Source organism: Cygnus atratus, chromosome 5, assembly GCF_013377495.2.
Source record: "Cygnus atratus isolate AKBS03 ecotype Queensland, Australia chromosome 5, CAtr_DNAZoo_HiC_assembly, whole genome shotgun sequence".
NCBI lineage: Eukaryota > Metazoa > Chordata > Aves > Anseriformes > Anatidae > Cygnus > Cygnus atratus.
In genome coordinates this window covers 27,669,936-27,690,305 of record NC_066366.1, presented here as the reverse complement: position 1 = coordinate 27,690,305, position 20,370 = coordinate 27,669,936, and the positions used below count along the sequence as shown (strand labels likewise).

At 37.9% G+C, this 20,370-nt stretch overlaps 2 protein-coding genes across 3 annotated transcripts in view; one reads left to right on the top strand and one right to left on the bottom strand.

The window, feature by feature from the left end:
• The first annotated feature begins 12 nt into the window (after positions 1–12).
• On the top strand, positions 13–9,191 carry ATP6V1D (ATPase H+ transporting V1 subunit D). The gene is made up of 9 exons (XM_035540028.2): positions 13–174; positions 2,120–2,237; positions 3,390–3,469; positions 4,854–4,921; positions 5,616–5,660; positions 6,134–6,237; positions 6,678–6,744; positions 7,704–7,782; positions 8,413–9,191. The coding sequence occupies exons 1-9, from the start codon at positions 134–136 to the stop codon at positions 8,552–8,554; spliced, it is 744 nt and encodes a 247-aa protein (XP_035395921.1). The 5' UTR covers positions 13–133; the 3' UTR covers positions 8,555–9,191.
• A 1,969-nt stretch (positions 9,192–11,160) lies between these two features.
• The window catches only part of PALS1 (protein associated with LIN7 1, MAGUK p55 family member), a 51,142-nt gene continuing 41,932 nt past the window's right edge, over positions 11,161–20,370 (bottom strand). For both annotated transcript variants that reach the window (XM_035540026.2, XM_035540027.2), the window contains exons 9-14: positions 19,274–19,345; positions 18,771–18,842; positions 17,921–18,088; positions 16,990–17,192; positions 15,577–15,687; positions 11,161–14,222 (exon numbers count right to left, since the gene is read on the bottom strand). In XM_035540026.2, coding sequence (XP_035395919.1) covers positions 14,046–14,222; positions 15,577–15,687; positions 16,990–17,192; positions 17,921–18,088; positions 18,771–18,842; positions 19,274–19,345 — 803 coding nt within the window. In that variant the 3' untranslated portion in view covers positions 11,161–14,045. The remainder of the gene's footprint in view (positions 14,223–15,576; positions 15,688–16,989; positions 17,193–17,920; positions 18,089–18,770; positions 18,843–19,273; positions 19,346–20,370) is intronic.

Sequence of the window (20,370 nt, the reverse complement as noted above, 5' to 3'; positions counted from 1 at the left end):
CGCCCCTGCAGGCGGCCGCCGGCGCCACCCGCACCGGCAGCGCCCGCCCTCGGCCCGCGGCCGCGTCACGGGACGGCCGCGGCGGTGAGAGGCGGAGCGGCCCCCGCTCGCCGCCGCCGCCGCCGCCGCCACCATGTCGGGCAAGGACCGCATCGAGATCTTCCCGTCGCGGATGTGAGTGGCCCGGCGGGCCCGGGGCGGGTGGGCAGCGCCGGGGGGAGCGCCCGGGCCGAGCCCCCGGCAGGGCCGCCCTCCCTCCCTCCGTGTTTTGGGGTGAAACGCGCTGTGGGGCCGCGGCTGGATCCCCTCCTCTGTGGTTTCTCTTCTCCGGCGGCTCAAAATTAGCCGTCAGCCATCTGAGGGCTGCCACGGCACCCGGAGCCACGGCATAAGCAGCTTCCAGGGTGGTGGTGTGGGGGGGTTACAGTCGTACCATTAGGCAAGCCAGGATTTAAAAATAGAACATAAACATAAGCAAAAATGCACAATCAAACCATACCTTCCCTTCACTGTTTAACTGATGTTGTATAAGAGGTTGGCCATAAAGAATTTTTTTAAAAAAAGGAAGTGCAGTGAGTGGACAGTCAAGTAATTTTCCAGGTTGTGACAGCAAACCGTTTGTCATGCAGTCAGATGTCCCCTGACCAGGCTTAAGAAAGCAGCCAACATCTGAATGAATGCGAACATTTAAAATTGATAAAGTATTAAAAATGCAGTTTTCATAGTGCTGCTCCTCTGCAGGACTCTCCAGGACAGAAAGACTTTGCCTTGGGGTGAAAGGCTGTTTCAAATCTTCCTGCATAAAATTAGGCTGATGACTGGATATGATCTTTATAGGAAGATGTCTTGCAGGATAGAAAACCTCAAACGTAAAATAATAACTATTCCCTCATGAATGAGCTCAGGCCATACAAAACAACAGCTTATATGGAAATATTAATATATTACGTAGTAAAGGTTCTGTTTTGAACCTCAGTTCAGAAATAAATGACTGCATGTACTAAGTCACCCAGTCGCCTGCTCTTCAATACTGCTCTTGTCATGCCATTTACATGTCTGAGGAGGAGGCATCTCAACCACTTCTGAAAGGTATCTGTTTTTGTGGGCTGACAGATCATTGTGGCAAGGAGGTAGTGATGTACAAAGATTTAATATTTACGAGCCCTGTTTCAAATGAGGTAATAGAGTAATAATGCGGCAGATATTTTGATAGGAATGTGAGTTAGGATGTTAAAAGTAAAGATGGCCTTCTTCTAGAACAATTTTTTTGTTAACTGACGGGACTGAATTTTACAAGGTTTTTGGCTTTGTTCTCTTTTGCTGGTATGACCCTCTTCTGGGCTGGATATGATCACTCACAGAAGCTGCTTGGTCTCCTTGACAGTAAACAGGACTTTGTTTAGTGCACTCACAGAGCCTGTGAAATCTTGCTTGAACTAGAAAGTGAGCCAGTCTCGGTCAGGTAGGGAACAGAGTGAGAAGGTAGCTCAAGGTGGTAACAGTGACCTGCTTGTTGTGAAAATTAAGGTGCCTTGTTGTTCTTTGTCTTTTTATCACGAACATTCATAAAGTATATCTGCTTCTCGGTTATAACAATCTTGTAGGCATTAATGAAGCTATTCTTATAACATGTCGGTAGAGTGAGGAAGTAACTGTGTCCACTGCACGGGCAGAATCTTCATTATGCTTACGTTTTCCAAGGTCAGAGAGGAAGCGTATAGGCTTCTCTGTACAGACATGAATGTCATTCTTCGTGCACACTTACTATGTATACAAAGCAGTAGCTTAAGTTAGCACAGTGGATTTTGTAGTATAGCTACTGCAATTTTAGTTCAAAAGATTCGTCAAATTAAAATATATGTGACAGCAGAGAGGGAAGCAAAGTTTGGATCCTTTTTCAGTTCCCAATTCTGCACCAGAAGCCTGGAAGTTTGCTACTGGAAATAAATAAATGAATAAATAAAATTCTATCCTGAATTGTCTCTGCTGTTGTACCACGTTGATGTTTCTTCATTGCTTCATACTTTCTGTCATGTCCATGTCAGAAAATCATGTGTAATTTTTTTCCTAATCCCTTTGGATGATGCAGGACATTTTTATTTCTTCCTTTGTTTAACAGGGCTCAGACCATCATGAAGGCTCGTTTGAAAGGAGCCCAAACAGGTCGTAACCTCTTGAAGAAAAAATCTGATGCTTTGACACTTCGATTCAGGCAGATCCTTAAGAAAATTATTGAGGTAGGTAAATTAGATTTTTTTTGTCTCTCTTTATTTGAAATCTGTTTGTCAGTTGTGCATTCCCATTCTGCTAACTTCACTAGATAGGCTAGAACGTAGGACAACATTGTAGATAACCTGTTCTTTGTAAGTGAAGCTTCTGAGGACAGGTGAGCAGAACTACGTTTTCCTGGCTGCAGTGGTACAGAAAGTTAATATTCTTCACCTCTTTCCAACCAGTCCTCGGCTGTGGTTCCCTACCATCTCTTCTGGGTTACAGAAAATTTGCTCTGACGGTGCCAAATACATTATGAGTGGATCTAACATGTTCTGTAGTGCTACTTTCATTGCTTTATCTGGCCTGAGAGGATGCTGCAGATCTATAATGTTTTTGGCATGACTAGGCACACTAGGAAGCAGAGACAAGAAATTTTGTCCAGATGGACCTTGTTCCTTTATGAAGAAACATCAAGTCCTGCTTCTTTCTTTGTAACATGACTGACAAATCCAAGATATTCAGCAGAGCCTAATATGGCTTGTTCTCTCCTACCATACTAGGCAGGTTTTAGTTGTACTGTTTTTGCTGGAACTGCTACGATGTCTATGGGTAGCAGTAGTGTTTTGTTACCTTGCTGTAGACAAGCTCTTGGCACTCTGTATCTAGTTGTCTACAGACACAAAGGCTCTTGCTTCTCAATAGCGTGGTTTTTAGCTGCAAGGCCTTGAAATGTGTAAAAATGAGAAAAAATGGAGTAGGAGGAGAGAGCAGCTTCACAAAGTTACAGACACCTGTACGCTGAAAAACAACTTCAGAAGTCTCATAGTGTCCAGTACAATATGAAGGAAAAGTGATTTCCTGCTGAGACACTTTATTGTTGCAATTTAACCCCCATGTAGCAGGATTTTATGATTATTGAGACAGACGAGTCTTTTGCAGTTTCTTTGAGTTCTTACACTGGGTGAGTGAAACAGCTGAAGTATTTCTTTTTAAAACAGACACCTGGGAATTATGATTTGCAATTTGCAGTTTGAGAGTGAGACAGAGATATCAGATTTTCTCCTTTTTACTCTCTTAAATTTCTCATTGTTTTCTTTATGCTGTTAGTTATTCATCCTGGAAAAAGAGTAATATACCTTTTATTTGCTGCCTCTTTTTTTTTTTTTTTTTAACAGACTAAGTTGCTGATGGGTGAGGTGATGAGAGAAGCTGCCTTTTCACTTGCTGAGGCAAAGTTTACAGCAGGAGATTTCAGGTGAGGATTGCTGGTCTCATGGGTATCCTACCCCTGGGAAAGTGTGATCAACAAACTGTTGATTTCTCTTCTGGAAATAAGTAAAATTCTTAAACACACTTTTTAAAAGAAAAAAGGCAGTGGGCAAGGTAGGACAGGCTGAACTGAATTCCATCAAATAAAGGTGAGAAACATCACTGCAGGAGAGAGAGAACTTGTGTGATGAAAATGCATAAAAAAGGAAGCTGAAAAATTAACAGAATTTACATACAAATTATGCACAGACCCTTGACTTGAGAAGTTGTTTTTTGCAACTTGGAAGCTAAAACATAGGTATACAAGACTGTATATCAGAGTGTTGGATTATGTATTATTTTGATTTTTGTTGTGGACTTGAGGACAGGATCCCATATGTGGTATTGTTTCCCAGTAAGCCATTTGGAGATTCTGCTCAGTGTTTCAGCATCCTGTCTCACGACCTCTTGCCTCACTAGGGCTAGTGAGGGCTGTATGTGAGAGGGGAGACAGCTTTTTCCTCCAGTGCGTTATTTTTAAGTGCATTTTAATAAATTACAATTCTAACTAGGCTGTTTGTGTACTTCATCCAAATGTAGCTCTTGTAGTGTTAATGATTCAGCTGATGGTACCACCAATTAATGGGGAAGAGCTAAGCGATCGGATGCAGTAGTAACCTGTGTGCTGCTGGAGGTGCACAGCATCCATGAAAGCCTTTTTACTCGCATTTGGATGTGGTGCTATTTCCTGCCTTAGCCAGGCAGTATTTAGGTATAAACAATAGTTAGATTCCACCCTGAAAGTAAATTGTACTATAGTGGAAGAGTTGGCTACAGTGACCTGTTCTTGGAAGACCTTAAGACGCTTTAGAATCCTTCAAGATGAATTGTACAAGCTTAAGTTCGTTAACACGGTAAGAGCTAGCGGGTAAACAAACTCATTTACTGTTCTGAAAGAACAAATAAATATGAACTCATAAAAACAGAGTGTTGTGGCCTTGGTCTACATTAAAGCCTTGAAATTCCTTTGCTTTTAGTGGGAAGAGAATTGCACAGGTTGATTAGACTCAACGTTACTGAAATATTTTAAAGTCATTTGCCAGATAACTGGCTAGTTTTTAGGTATGCTTTGTATACTTAGCCTAAAACATTTCCAGAGTTACATTTCAGAGTCTGTTTCTTTTACATTTCCAGACATTGCTGGAAAACTGTTTCTTTGAAAGCTTCTGTGTTAGCTTTGAAGACTGTGCAATTAACTGCACAGAGTACTGAACTAAAAATAATTTCCAAATCATTACAGCTATTTGATAACTACTTCACGTTGCCTATAATGGTGAATTAATGAACCACTTCAGTGCTCATGATTAAGATGTATGTTTTCTTCCTCACAGTACCACTGTGATCCAAAATGTGAACAAAGCTCAAGTCAAGATCAGAGCTAAGAAGGACAATGTAGCAGGTGACTCTTCTCTAGAGTATGGGTATTTCAACTTTCAAGGGAATCATGGGAGGTGACTGAAATATGCAGGAGTGTTTCCAAACACCATCTCCTCTTATTCCTCTTATTAATGTCACAGAAGGAACGTTTCTAACTTACTAAGATTTTTCAGATACAGAAGATATCTATGTTTAGTCGTTTACCCTCATTTCATAAGATGAAACAAGTGTACGTAAACTGTAGTCCAATTTTTAGATTTTCAAATAAAGCATAATTTCTGTTACTGAAAGTAAATCAGAAAACCAGGAAATTAAGTATCAGAATTAAATAAATTTTAAGAAATTAAATATCAGTAATTGTCTATGAAGAAAACAGGAAAGAATAATCAAGATTGAATGCTGAAAATATTCCTTAAGCATGGGGAATATATTGCTAAGTGGTAACATAATAAAATTGAATACTGAATACAATGGAATACTTCTCTGAATTTTTCATGTGTCTAGATCTCCATGATCTCAATATAATTTCGAAGTTCCATGTTAAAGTGGAAGAATCAGCATGATTAAATCTTTCCAAGCTATATGGGGAGATTTTGGAAACAAAGCTTCTGAGCTTATGGAATTTATTAGAAGCAAATGGGGTAAAAATGAGTTGTAATTAAAAAAAAATATAAAACCTTATGTCTCTTACACACGTACTTGCTCACTTTTGCCAGGTGTAACCTTACCGGTTTTTGAGCACTATCAGGAAGGAGGGGACAGTAAGTACAAAACAAGTGCTATCTTACATGTACTTGTAGCTATTCTGTGCTAGTAGAAAAATACTTGTCATACTTTGCTGATAAGTCAGTTTACATCACAGGCATAGGAGAATGTATTTCCTCTGTCTTTTGCTGTTTGCAAAGCTATTTTTGCTTTGTCCTGTTCCTCTAATATGGAGAGATTATTAAGGTGTCATAGTGGATTTTAATTTTCTAAATTGTTGAATTTTTCAAACTAGGAGAAGGCTTGTTTACCAGGTTTTTGAGACTGATAGATCTTATTATAGACATGCACAGCAATGATTTGTAGTAACACAAACCATTATAACAATTGATTTGTTAATGGGGAAAGACTTTAGCTTATCACTTTCTGAGCTATCTGTATCCCTGTAGTTCATAAAGTACTAATTTTTATCTAGAAAGAAAACACCATGGTAGCATTAGCAACAAATTTCACGTTTTCTTTTTTTCAGGCTATGAGCTGACTGGCTTGGCCAGGGGTGGAGAACAGCTGGCTAAGCTGAAGAGAAACTATGCAAAGGCCGTGGAGCTGCTTGTGGAACTGGCCTCCTTACAGGTTGATGGGAGAAAAAAATGGCTGGGGAGTGGGGAGGAGTCTTTGGTTTCTCCCTGTTCTGAAATTAAAAGTAACATAGTCTCAGTGGTTGTAGCTGAGTACTTTCAGCTGTAATATATACCTTTTGTCCCAGTGCTCTACAAAGTTGCAAACCTTTTTCAGCTATAAAACACAGTTATACTACCACTTCATAGAACTCTACAACCCTATAAAGAAACTTTGTGGAGTTGCTATGGGGTGTAGTTGGTATTTGAAACTGCTGATGTGCGGTGTTCAGATGTAATCCGGTGATAGTAAGAGCACAAACATTAGCAGAAACAATTCTGCTTCCATCAAGTGAGCAGCTTTGGCTTACAAGTGCTGTTTGTTTTTGTGTGCACAATACATCGAAATGCCTAGTTTGTCTTGTTATGTATTAATTATTTATTCCTGTTCCACAGACATCCTTTATTACTTTGGATGAAGCCATCAAAATAACAAACAGACGTGTGAATGCAATTGAACATGGTGAGTGTTTTTCTGTCTGGGATGCATAATGCTTTTGTGTCTCCATGCAAGATGGGGAGCTGGGTCCTGGAAGCTACTCTTCTTTTGACTGATTTCATTAGTAGGATTTCAAACCAGTTCAAGAATGTTTGAGAGAGCATTACAATGAAGCACATTGCAAATAACAAAAATGAAAAGCCCAGTTCCATTCTGAGTTGCTGATAGCTGGAATTTTGCATGTATGCAATAACTTACTTCAGCAGATGATTCTAAACTATCCCTTTCAGTATATTTTTCCATAGATCTACTTCAAACTTGCAGGCCTTATCTGCAGCTTATCCCTTAGCAAATTTGACTGTAGAAAAGTTTTCTTCTGCGGCCTTCCAAATAAATTTGGCAGCATTGCTAGCAGATTTCTCCTTTGGAAAAGTGGTTCTGGCACATGGCTTTCAGAATCGCTCAGTTGGTGCGTTAAAGCTTTTTTTGATGTCTTGTATCTTCCCCTGTGATAGTATATTTGAGCATTTGTTTCCTTGATGGCTTTTTCCAACTAAGATCATAATTCTTTGTGTAAGTCCTATATCGAACAAAATTTTCTGAAAGAATGTGATGGATGAATATAGCTTTACTTCTAACCTCGCCCATCTTTTGAAGGATTATTTTTTAACCAGTTCAGTGGGGAAAAAAGACCTTATTAAAAAGTCAAGAATCAGTGTTTTCAATTCCTTTGCATATCTTTCAGAAGAATGTGTTATCAGAGATTCCGTGATGTTTGGAGTCCTAGTTTAGTCCTGGACTTACTGAAGAAAACGATTTTGTATATTTGTCTAATGGAATAGTGTGATCTTCCATGAAAGACAATTCCCCTTCGCCAAAAGAATTACTAGATTTACTTTAAATAACCATTTGTGCACTGCATTATGACAACTTCTGAGTAATATAGTAGCAGTCCAACAACTTCCTTGTTTATATTTCTTTAGTGATTATTCCCAGGATTGAGCGCACTCTTTCCTATATCATCACAGAACTGGATGAAAGAGAACGAGAGGAATTTTACAGGTAACTATCTCAAACAAGACCAGACTGGATGAATAGACCATTCCTCAGAGAGGACTTAGGAGAACTGCCAAATCTGGCAGTGAACGCTGTTAAGTATGACCTGGTTCTTAATGCACATTGAATTTCCAGAGCTGGGCACTTGTAGACCTGCAATTACTGGTTGCAGAGTTACAGATGAATCCCTACCACTAGGTTGTACATAGCTGTCTTCAGCTATGTCTCCAGCACGAATGATGGAATACAGTACACTGAGGTGTTCTGCTTTAAGGACAGCTTGTCACAGAGGCTGGTGTTCTGCACTACATGAAGCTAAGGTGTCAAACCTGAAATGAATTAAAGCTAAGTTGCCTTCATTCAAGAAAAGCAGAGTAGTGGTATAATGCAGTACTTAAGGTAAAAAATGTCATTTAGAGTTTGGGTGAAAAAGTGAGTTAATCTGTAGAGATGAATATTTTTGAAGGGTGGCAGCTTGCAAAAAGAGCATTTTGTCACTTATTACAGGACTTTCATTTCCTGATGAACTTTTCCAGGCAGCTTTATCACAGCCAACTTGTACGACATCTTTGCTGCTAGCCTGTTTTATGAAAACATCACATCGCTTTCACAGACAAACCAAATTTCTCTTCACAGGTTAAAGAAGATCCAGGAAAAGAAAAAAGTACTGAAAGAAAAATCTGAGAAAGAACGGGAGCTGCGAAGGGCTGCTGGTGGGGAACATGAACCAGCTAACCTCTTAGCAGAAGAGAAGGATGAAGACCTTCTCTTTGAGTAACCTGGTGCAGTTGTTATATTTGGAGCAGGGGACCCAGAATACAGAAGGCCCAGTTGCAGTATAATTTGGGACATGTTGCCTCAATCATACTTAAGTGGCTTCTCATTTGGTGTATAAGTCTTGAGTTGACTGGGTTGTGGATTTCTCCTGGGAGATTAGAAATCTGGGAACTTGACTGTAGCATAGGAGGAAAATGAGAGATCAGTAAGGTGCTTTATTATCAGGAAAGCCTTCTGTTGTGTGCTCAATCTGTTTCTTCATTTAATAGGAATGATTGTCCATACCTGTTTTGCATGGTGGCTCTGGATTTGCCTAATCAGATTCCCTTTTAATCATTCCTCTTACCACTGCAGGCAGAGGAAAATGTTATTTAGGGAGGGAGATACATGCACTGTTCTTTACTGCTGAAATGTGAATTAACTTGAAAGTTGCTTAAAACAGGTATTGGTACAACTGAAGTCAAATTTAAGTAAACGCAACTCCAGTTTTCTAACCTGTTGATGAAATCCACAGTCTTTATGATTTATTTCTGTTGCATGATTGTTACCACTGGCCTAAAACATCTGTGGTTTTAATTAGAGGTTCTGCCAATTTGTGTATTCTGTGCTAGAAACAAGTAAAAGTTCTAAATGTTAAATATGTGGTGCCTGTGTCCTGCTGCAAGAAGATGATGGTCTTAAAAGCTTGGAAACTGTCATGCTGATTGCAAGATAGCCCTCTCTTCATCCCATACCCCCCAGTTTATAATGTGCACTGGGCACATCTCCTTTTATCCTGTGTCCAAATTCACTTACCCTTTACCTCTTTAGATAAACAGCCAAGGAGAGGTCATATCCTCTTGCCACAAACACATAGAAGCTCTTTTAAACTATCCAGCTCCATGTTGCTTTAAATCTTCATCACAAGTAGGCAGGCAAGCAGGGTTGGACATACAGTAGTCCATTCTTGTGCTTTTTTTTTTTTTTTTTTTTTTGCATTCTAGGGTGATTAGAGGAATTTAGGAAAGAGATGAATAAGCTGGCATATGCAGTGGGCACCATGGGATAGATTTATTCTGTTAGTAATAAACTCTTCAACGTAAGCACCTTGTTTTAAACATGATCCAGCACTTAACAGCAGATGCAGGGCAAATGCAAGAAAAAATATTTCTATTAGCACCTTTTTAAACGTCATTTTACAATTTTATGAAGCAAAAGGCCATTTCTTTCCTCTTTAGAAGCTGAAAGCAGCACAGCTAAATGAGTCCATACTTTAGCCTAAGATACAGGTTGGTCCAGCTTGAAAGAGAGAGCCCCTTGCTTTTGTGTTGAACTCCCGTCAAACCCTCTTACCTCCTAGCCCACCTGTGTTCTGTCAGATACTTTCCTCAACAGGAGCAGCATCATTCAACTGGTTAAAAACAAAAAAACAAAAAAGACCAAGAACCCCACCCACTTTGTTCCTTGTGTCCTGCTTTAGCTAAGTACAGGAAGGAACGTATTCACACATTCTTATTGTAGTGATAGAAAAGAGGATCCGTATCTAACAGATGTTTACTGCCTCAAAGGAAAGAAGTACAGTCGTCCTTAAGAATTATTTTGTTTGTACTGTGCTGGCTAAAATCCAGGCCTTCCAGTACCTAAAGGGGGCCTACAAGAAAGCTGAAGAACGACTCTTTGTTGGGGAGTGTAGTAATATGACAAGGGGCAACGGCTTCAAACTACAAAAGGGTAGATTTAGACTAGATATGAGGAAATTCTTTACTCACAGGGTGGTGAGGCTCTGGAGCAGTTTGCCCAGAGAAGCTGTAGGTTCCCCATCCCTGGAGGTGTTCAAGGCCAGGCTGGATGGGGCTTTGGGCAACCTGGTCTGGTGGGAAGTGTCCTGCCCATGGCAGGGGGGTTGGAACTGACTGATCCTTAAGCACTCCTTCCAACCTAAAACATTCTATGATTCTATGAAATGACTATTTAGTCAACCTAGGAAGGATTTTCATTTAGGCTCCCAGAGATTAAGATTTACCGAGATGGCTGTACTTGCTGTTTGAACAGCTCTTTTTTTGCACCTTGTTGGACTATCCTTTGTAATAGCATCATTCCTTCCTCTTCTGCAGATGTGAATTTATCATACGGCAGTTTATTATCTTAGCTGGAGTAGAATTCAACTGAAGATGGTTTTAAAGTAGTATAAAGTACAAATGAATCCAAAAAACAACAATCAAAAAATTTTTGTAAGTCTGGAACTCACTGACATCTGACATGAAATTCTATGGCTGTCAAATAAGACGACAGGCTTGTCCCTCTGAAAATAGATCACATCAGGACAGCTGATGGACAGCTAAAACTTACTATGTTAACTTCATAAAGTCTTGGAATTTAGCTGAAACGATTTTTTTTCCCCCAAAGAAATACAAGGATTAAACTAAATTAAGAAGATCAGGCAGCATCAGTAAGAAAGCTACAGTGAGATTGCAGTCTTCTCAGGTCTACAGTTTCTCTCTGCAGTCTGTTCCCTTCTGACACCATGTATCCAGTGGGAGAGGTAAGGAGAACATCATCTAGGGCACTAATGGGTCACAGTATCTTTCATACACATCCAGCAAAACAGCAGGAAGACGACTTCCAAGATCCACTAGAAATAGTAAAATTGTACAGTGATTTATTTTAAATCTAGAAATATTTTACATTTTTACATTAGTGTGCAGTTCATGACGTCTCAAAATACAGAGTGCAGATACACATATAAAAGTACAATGTGGGGCTAACCACAGGTCTCAGTAAAGTTACCTTAATTAAGGCATTAAACCCCCACCATATATTTTAAAAAGTCACATATAATTACATTCAAAAATTTATGCAATTCAGCTAACGTTTATTTTTAATTAAATCTGGACTGGTAAAAATGCAGATACCTTCATTTCAGTCTGACACAGCTCACTACAAAGCTTGTGATAGAGTGTTTCACCAGTGAAGTTTGCATATTCTCTTTTACTCTCAAGGAAATTAACACACACTCTTCATTAAAAAAAAGGCAGAATCATTTCTTACACAAGGTAGTTCCGGGTCCAGACTGGTGGCAAATGGACCGCCAGGTACATTGCTCAGTGGTTATAACTACCATAGCACCTCTTTATATGGGTATCAGCAAGTACTGCGTGCCTTGGGAATTAAGAGAGTAGAGCTGAACTTCAACATTACTTAAGTCTACATTCAAAAACTTATTGGCATAAAGCAGCCTCTGTACACCATTTCAGAAAAACTGGGGAGAAGAACATCAAATACATTAACAGTATGATTTACTTTGAAAGACGCTGGCTATAAACACTGACTACATAAGGGGGTTCAGCAACTGTCTTGAGTGGATTGTGACTGCAGGAATTTGGACAGTACTTATGTAGCTGAGCTAGGTTACCCTTAAAGAATACATTTTACTGCTTTCCATCTTCTTGTCCAACTATGAAACAGTCAATACCAAAAAGCCTAATACTTCTACAATCATCTTTCTTTAAAAAGGGTAGAATTGATACAATATTTTGTCATCTATGAAACACTATCCAATATACCTGAATGGTGTTGTTTTCAAACAATTTATTAAACTGAGAATGTGCCTGCAATGTGAGGCAAAAAGCTATTATCATGAATATCTAGCCCTTAAACCAACAGCTAGAACTTTAACTAACACTTCTAACAGCAAACTGAAGATATTAAAGATTTGAACTTTTTCTGAAGGGTCATTACTTAGCCTCATTAACTGCTTATTGCTTCTCAGCCCTAAATATTAAACCTGCAAATGCTTCCTAACAAGACAGGAATGCACTCTATACTTTAATTTTTCAATGCGCAATGTTAACTCAGTAACTAGGAAAGTTATCTGAAAATTTCTTTATATTTGCTGTATACTTGGAGTTCTCTATTCAACTATGGGTATGAGTTTGTTCCATTGAAACTTGAAGAAAGAATGTATGCAAGACAGTATGGAAAAAATCAACTACTTTTTAATCCTTCAGCAATAGACAGGAGTGAACTACACATTGACATTAACTCCAGTGTTTTACCTGTAAGAATTCAGAAACACCATGGCTAAAATTAAGAGATATTCACATTCAGGGTTCTTTGTGCTACCCAAAACCAAAACAGCTGAGACACTACTACTCAGTCAGCTTCAGCAATAGAACAGCCCTACTGCAGATGCGTAGCCTTTGTAGTTAAGCCTTCACAGCTCAGAATTTGAGGATGCAGAGATATTCTCATTTGCTTCGCCAAACACACTAGGATACAGACAGACCTTGCCTTTTGTTCACTTGTTTCAAGATTTTGTTCTAACAATTACAAATATTCCCCTTTCTTGCATTCTATTCTTGTGACTTCAGTTACCAGTGTTTCATGCATACTTTTACTGCAGTACTGAGCAAATGCAGGACAGCATGTAGGCTAGTGAATTACAACGCTTGTTTATAACGCAGTAGCTACATTCAGCTATTTTAATTCCAGTTAGTTATCCATTAGACCAACAGCCATACCATAAACCATTTGCAGAGATTAAAATACCCACTTATCTTCCAATGTTCAGCATATCAGTCTGTTTTAGCCAGTATTGTTATAAAACATGAGAACTTAAGTTGACTTCCAAGCAGTGTTTTATAACTATATATTTTTCATAAAAATATAACCTCTGCCTTTCTAAATATCTGTAGAGATCTGTGGAGAACAGGGGCTCCAATCAGCCAATGTTTTAAAGAAAATTCCATAAAAATATCAAATCTAAAAGATCAATATAATATTCATCTTTGATTGGACCTAAAATTAACGTGCAGTCAAATCTGATTTTAAAAGTCTGACTAAAAAGATACAAGGATCGAAATATTTACATTATACACATTTTCCAATTACAGTGCTATTTAGAAAGTGGAATGTTTTTTAGAATTAAAATATAAATTCAAGCCTCAAAGGGCAGCTCCACAACAGTGGCATCTTTGTTTTTCAATTTTTTGGAAAGTAGAGATTTGTCATTAATGTTAAAATTTTTTATGTGTATATTATTTCTCCGCCCAAGGATCTGTAGAATTACGCTCAAACTACCATCATGTCCCACAAAGTCATTAAGTTAAGTGTTAAATAACATTCATATTTATAACTATGTGACAACATGGACTGTATATACACATACACACACACACACTTAAAATCTTTGATTTCCTAAGAGTGACTAGGTAGAAAAATGTGGATTTTTATATAAAAGTTGTTGCTAGAAAAATCTATCTAAAGCTTAGTACTGACAAGGTCTCCATTTCTAGACCACAGAGAAAGAACATTTGGACAATCTTTACATCAGTTAAATCAGCTCAAGCTGATTAGTACTTTTTTTCCAATAATAAACTATTCCACTTGCAAAGAATGCAGCCACTGAGGTCTACAGGGCTCACACACTTTACTAGAACTGAGCAGACCTACGTACGATCCCCTTAGAATGATCACTAGATCGAAATCCATTTGTCCCTTGGAATGATTCTCTCTCATCGTAGCCAGGTAGAGGGTACCCACTGGGGCTCTGTGTCAAGTTTGTTTATTAACCGAAGTAACTCTTGATATGCCTTGTCAAGATCAGAATTCACAATTGCTGTATCGAAATAGTGACCATTGTTTTGTTCCATCTCCCTCGTCTTCTCTATGATTTCTCTCAGCTCTTCTGGCTGCAATCAAAAACAGGGAGTTATTGTATGTGTGTACACCTCCCCCCATAACAAGAGTAGGGAAATACAACAACTCAGGTTTTCTACATAAATTTTCATGGCATCATCAGCTACTTATAGCTAAGTTTATGACTACAATGAACCATAACATATTTTAAAGCCAAGGGCACTCAAGACAATGATTTCTGGCTGGCCACAAGTGGCACTCCAGTACAACTGTCCCAGACTGAAGTAAATGAGGAAGACAAAACATTGCTCCTTTTATGACATGCATCTGACTGAGGCTCAAAAAATTAGGTCACTATGCCTATCATCCTTCTAGAAAAGACTGAAGATTGCAGAGAGGAGGAGTAAACTTATCCACGTAGAGAATACGATTATTTTTAATCCTGGAAAAAAAAAATCCCTGTTTTAAGACTCTGACTTTAATGCCCTTTTAGATTTTACATCCATACAATACATGCATCACCCTTGCATCATGTAAGGAGGGCAAAACACAGCTTAGAACAGAGTGAGAAGCAATTTCTGATCAACAGCTGTATCAGGAGTCCTTATGAGTAGATGCAGTTATGCTGTGAGAACTGTTCTTCCTCAGTCTGAATGACATTATGCTAAATTAACACTGTGTGGGTGGAAAAGTACTCCCCACTCCCCACTGTAAGGTAGATTCCAGTTAGAAGGCTGACGATTAACATACTGCATTATCATAGCAATATGCACTTTGTATCCCTTAAACCAATAATGACCTTTTCAGAGCTTTCAGACATCTTGGATACATTTGTGGTTTGTAATTCTACTCTGCAGAACTAACTTCTCATTTAACAAAATCACCTGAACTGGTTAAGCTGAGATCTTGGAAAACTCTAAAACTTCAAAAAGTAAGCCTACAAGATCAAATGTAAAAAATTTTTATCTAAAAAGTTTCGTAATACATTTTCAAGTGAGTACTTTTCCAAGGCCAGATAAATTCCGAAAGGAAAAAAAAATGCTCTTTGGAGTTCCTCAAAGATTTACTTGAAGACAGAGCTGGATTTCTATAGTTTTGAAATAAAGGGTCACATTTTTGTACCCAAATGCAGGGACCTGCACTGTGACCCAGGACAACTGAACTAGCAATGGATCTTCTTGCCCCATACCTCTCACATTCAGTTAAGGAAAGCACCGTGTGCCCCTCTGAGTACGGTCTGCTTACTGACCTGCAGCAAACAGATCTCTAACTGTACCACTCCCCATGTACCATCAGTACCATTACCATCTCCCAAATCCAAAGAAACAGTGTATTAATTTGCTTACCAAAAACATTCCAGATCTGTAAATAAAATAAAGGTTTCAGAAGAGGTGTTAGATGCATTACCTTTGGGTTTTTCCCTTCTTTGGCCAATAAAGCACGTAATCTCTCTTGTGAAGGTGGTGCAACAAATATTATGTATGGCTTTAAGTCAGAATTCCGTAGTGTCTTCAATGACTGCAGAAAAAGGATTAATTATTGAACAGCTAACCAATTTCTGCACAATTGACCATAACAGTATCATTACTACCACTCAGAGTTTAGTAACCATAGGCTATAAAATTGGTATTCCAACTTTTTTTTTTTTTTTTTTTTTTTTTTTTTTAACTTTATGGAACCCAAACATTTACTTTCATTCAAGACTAACTTCAACTGAAGGAACATCTTTCAGTATGCAAAAGCAAAAAAGTCACCTAAATTGAAGCAAATTTCCTTACAACGCTAGGGAATGGTATAAGCTTTTAATTGAGAGAAGAACCTTTAAATACCAATCAAGAAAATTTCAATTTATCCTTTCCTGTTCTGAAGATTAAAATACAGGACACTAAATACACTACATCCTTAGCATACTTTTTGCAGGCTACATGTGTATCAAGAGACGGAAAATAAAAAGAACCTGACTGTAGTTTAATTTTTCCAAAAGCTTCCTTCTGTCTGTCTTGGGACAAGCTACTATCTCTGAGATAGATTTTGCAACCACAGAATTAGACCAAGTCAATTTTCAAAGTATTAAAAATTTTCAACTTATTACGTGCTTTGTGATACCCATGAGCGATTCTAGCAAAGCATCGCAGTCCCAACTGATGATGGCTTATTCTAGCATCCATACTACCAGACTTTAATGACATGTTTAAATTCTAGGGAATCTCTTACAGCACTTGAAACAGCAGCAGACCACACGTATACAGTATGTCATAGCAGATCAGCTGTGTTCCATGACTTTGCCTCCTACATTTGCCTAAATTTCAAAGTTGAGGTCTGCATGCATAGTTTGTCTCTTCTTTCTCTATAATCAAAAGGTCATAATTAGAGAGCTGTTCAATTTTGTTGATATGATGTACTTTAACCCTGCCTCCTATAGGACTGCATAAACACATTCCCCAAATGCAGTTTCCAAGTATAATCACAAACAACTTCGTCTTCAAAAACCTCAGAGCTCCCAGAGTAATCGCAACAGAGACAAATCTTATCTTAGTTAATTTTTCAATTTAGATATTTGGTGAGAAATATCTAGAAACCAAGGTCCCTTTTAACTTTAGCACAGATACAGAAGATGTTATAAATGTAACCTTCTTGTTCCTTGTTTGAAAATATACACAGGCACTAAATAGAGTCAACTAAACATCACTGAAAAAAAACTTGGAATAAACATGGAAATAGACCTTGAACAGACTAAGGTTACACAAACCTACTATAGCTTTTAGATTTTCATAGTAGCTGCGAGAATTAAAGCACAACAGACAACAGCTTTTGCTATACCTGGGTATGAAGATTTAAAAGGCATATCTTGCCAGAGTTGATTACTTGCCGCACTGAGTCTATGCTGGTACCATAGAGGTTCTTTTCAAATTCTCCATATTCAATAAACTTCCCTGCAGCTATGTCATTCTCAAATGCTTGTCGGGAAATGAAATGGTAATCTCTGCCAGCTACTTCAGTCTCCCGCCTGCTCCGAGTGGTATCTACAACAAAAGCAACAAAAAATAAACTGAGACAATTATATACCTGTAGAACTGAAGGGGAGAAATCAATATTTCTGTTAGAAGAAGTATTACTATCAAGCAAAGAAGGCATTTGAAACATCCAAGAAATACAGGTATTTTATGTAATAAATATCCCTGGAGAGATTAAACTGTCAAAGGCTGAACATACATTTAGATGTCTTCTTATATTCATCTAGGAAATAAACAGTCAATTATGTAAGGCATAATTTCACCAGTGTGGCAGCATTCTGGACATGGAAAGAACTGTTGGTTGTTTATAACACATTATAATGTTAAGCTGTTTATAAACCTAATTTCAGGTACAGAAGACATTACAAAATAAAAAATTCAGTAGAATATAAGTAGCTTGGAAAGACACTGAGGACACCTAAATTTAAAATTAAGCAGGATGGCTAGTTCAAAAGTTCTTTAAAAAAGAAACTGGCACATCTGTCAAACTTCCGTAACTCATTCCAACTTTATCCAAACTGAAATATATGCATGTGTCATAGTGTTATAGAAGCATTACATTGAGACATTAGATTTGCATTGACTTTCCAAAGCCACTTTTTGCCACACATGACATAACTTGTCCTTTCTTCAAGAGCTGACTCAAAAACCCCAAACTCCTAATTACAATTCTTATCACAAGATTTGACAATAAACAGCGTTTAGAATAAGCAATCATATCTGCCCATCAAACTTACGGGGAACTGCAGAGGCAAAGCGGTCCACTTCATTATTCATAAGTCTCTGCCGCAATTCATTTTGACCACAGTTCTGAGGACCGATCAAAACAATAGGCCGTTTCCTATTTGCTGGTTGATGATACAGTGACATTTCCTCATAGGTCAAAATTTCTTCGTTATCATAATCTTGACAGAAAAACAAAATAAAAGCGACAGCATTTAATTTATCTCTTATTGCTAGTTGCATGTAGCACCTGTCATGCCGTACAAAATTTCAGGAAGCTCCCCTATAAAACCCGGAAGATTATGATTTGTCCAGTAAACCAAGTCATTCTTTTTCCCCTTCTGGGGAAAGAAAGGGTGTTTCCACTTCCTAATGACATAAGCAGTCATATAAACTAAGTAAACAGCTTTCTTGCCAAGGAACAAGTTTCTGGTACAAGAATAACACTATGCCTAACAACAAAAATCATCATCCCAATCCCAAAGTACTTTTGTAAAAATATAGTATAAGTAGCCTACATAACTCACTGTGGACCAAGTTTCCATTTACTAAACTTCACTATACATAGTGACATATTACAAAACCATAATAAAGTGGTTCACCATTGTAAGATTATGAGTGCTTCCATGCCTAAAAAGCTGTTTTATCTCATCTTTTCTAAAGACACTAAATGACTCTACTAATCTCACCACCTCTTTTGTATCTTTCACTAAATGCTATTACAAACCATATTAGTGCTACCACACAGAACACCATCAGGCAGTATTTCTAACTGCCTGGATTTAAGCATTCTTTTTACAAGGCTATTTGTAGAATCTTCTATAGTTGCTTTTAAATGCACGCTGTATAGAAGAGGTTACTTACCATCATTTTTATTTGCATTGTATAAAACCTTTTTCCGTTTCTTTTTGTTTTTCTTTGCACACCAGAGTTTTCCTAACCAAAATAAAATCATCACAATCACATAACCATGCAGTAAAAAGCTTCCCATCCCACCCACTATCTGGATCTGCAGTTTTGAAAACACAATGTTTTTCGATTTATTACAACAGTAGGGTATATGAAGCAAATGCTGCATAGCAAGGACTTCAACTGAGACTTGGTAAATACAATTATTTAAGAAAAGAGGCATTCCAAATTCTTCCACGTTAACCTAATTACATTGTCCATAATTATGATAAAATAATGAGATTTGTATCACTAAATTTAGGCTTTCATTTACATCAAGTATTTCAAAGAATCACTACTTTTGTATTATAAAAATGGAGAATTTTCTGTAACTCTACACTGACAAGGTTCCAGGTAATAGTAATTAGCACCTCTATTACTTAGATTTTTCCCCCCCCCTTGGAAAGCATGTGTCTAACCTGATTTTTCTGGCTCCTTGTCTTCTTCTATAGTTTGCTTCATTGCTTCTCTTTGTTGCTGAAAACTTTTTCCTTAAAGCATTTAAAAAAGATAAAAGCAGTTAACATTTGAAAAACATTTCCACGTATAGCTGTGTGTGTGTGTATATATATTTCCATACATTCTTCTAATGACTTCCTCATTTTACTTTTTCCCAAGCTTTTATATCCCTGACGCTTCTAGTGGAGTATGTCATATAAAGGAGAAACCCAATGGGGAAATTATGCTTTTCACAGAGATGTAAAATTATCTTACCCTAATAGAATGAATCTTAAAAAGAAAAAAGTCAAGCTCAATCAAAATCAAGACCACAATTAATCTGCATGGAACATGTACATTAGCAACACCCTTTAAAACCGACAGCATTTGGAAGTGATTTTACTCATATTTATGCAAATGTGTCTGTTGCCTTGATGGCATTACCTATTTCAGGTGACTTCTACAGTAAAATTTCAGGGGTTTTTTTTGAGCATGTTTTGTAGCATTCATAAGGTGCTTTTTTAATAAGCATTATTTTTAAGGCCCACGTTTGCTGTCAAGCTATATACCTAGTATTATCACCAAATGCATTTGTGTATTTTCTCAGAATTTTCATATAGCTTGTCTATCACTTCCTTCAGGAATGCAACAATGCTATGTTAGTAGTGAGTGGGAACTAAGGAACGAGCTGATTTCCCTCCCACAGCGTCCCAAAATTTCTCTGGATTTTAGATAGAATTGACCCTTTCAAAAGAATTCCCAGAGACTTATGGAGGTTAAAGTTGCTGAGAAACCCATTTATTGCTGCCAAAACACATGCATCAAGGAAGAGGTGCAGAGCACCTGTACAATTCTGGATAGTTTTGCCTGAGAATTGAAAAAACAGGAAAGACTACATTTCCCCACTATGATGATATAGTTTTCTAATTTTTGTTGTTGTTATGTGTGTTCTATTTATACTAGATTTTTTTTTTTTTTGAATTTCAGCTTGAAAAACATTAGGCTTTATTTAAAATCAGTGTTCCTGTCATCTCACTCAAACATCATAAAATAACAGGGCTATTCAATGGAATTTGAA

Coding starts and splice junctions, on each gene's coding strand:
- ATP6V1D (XM_035540028.2), top strand. CDS start 134: ATGTCGGGCAAGGACCGCATCGAGATCTTCCCGTCGCGGAT. Junction 175..2,119: donor GAGATCTTCCCGTCGCGGAT/GTGAGTGGCCCG, acceptor TTTGTTTAACAG/GGCTCAGACCATCATGAAGG. Junction 6,745..7,703: donor TGTGAATGCAATTGAACATG/GTGAGTGTTTTT, acceptor ATATTTCTTTAG/TGATTATTCCCAGGATTGAG.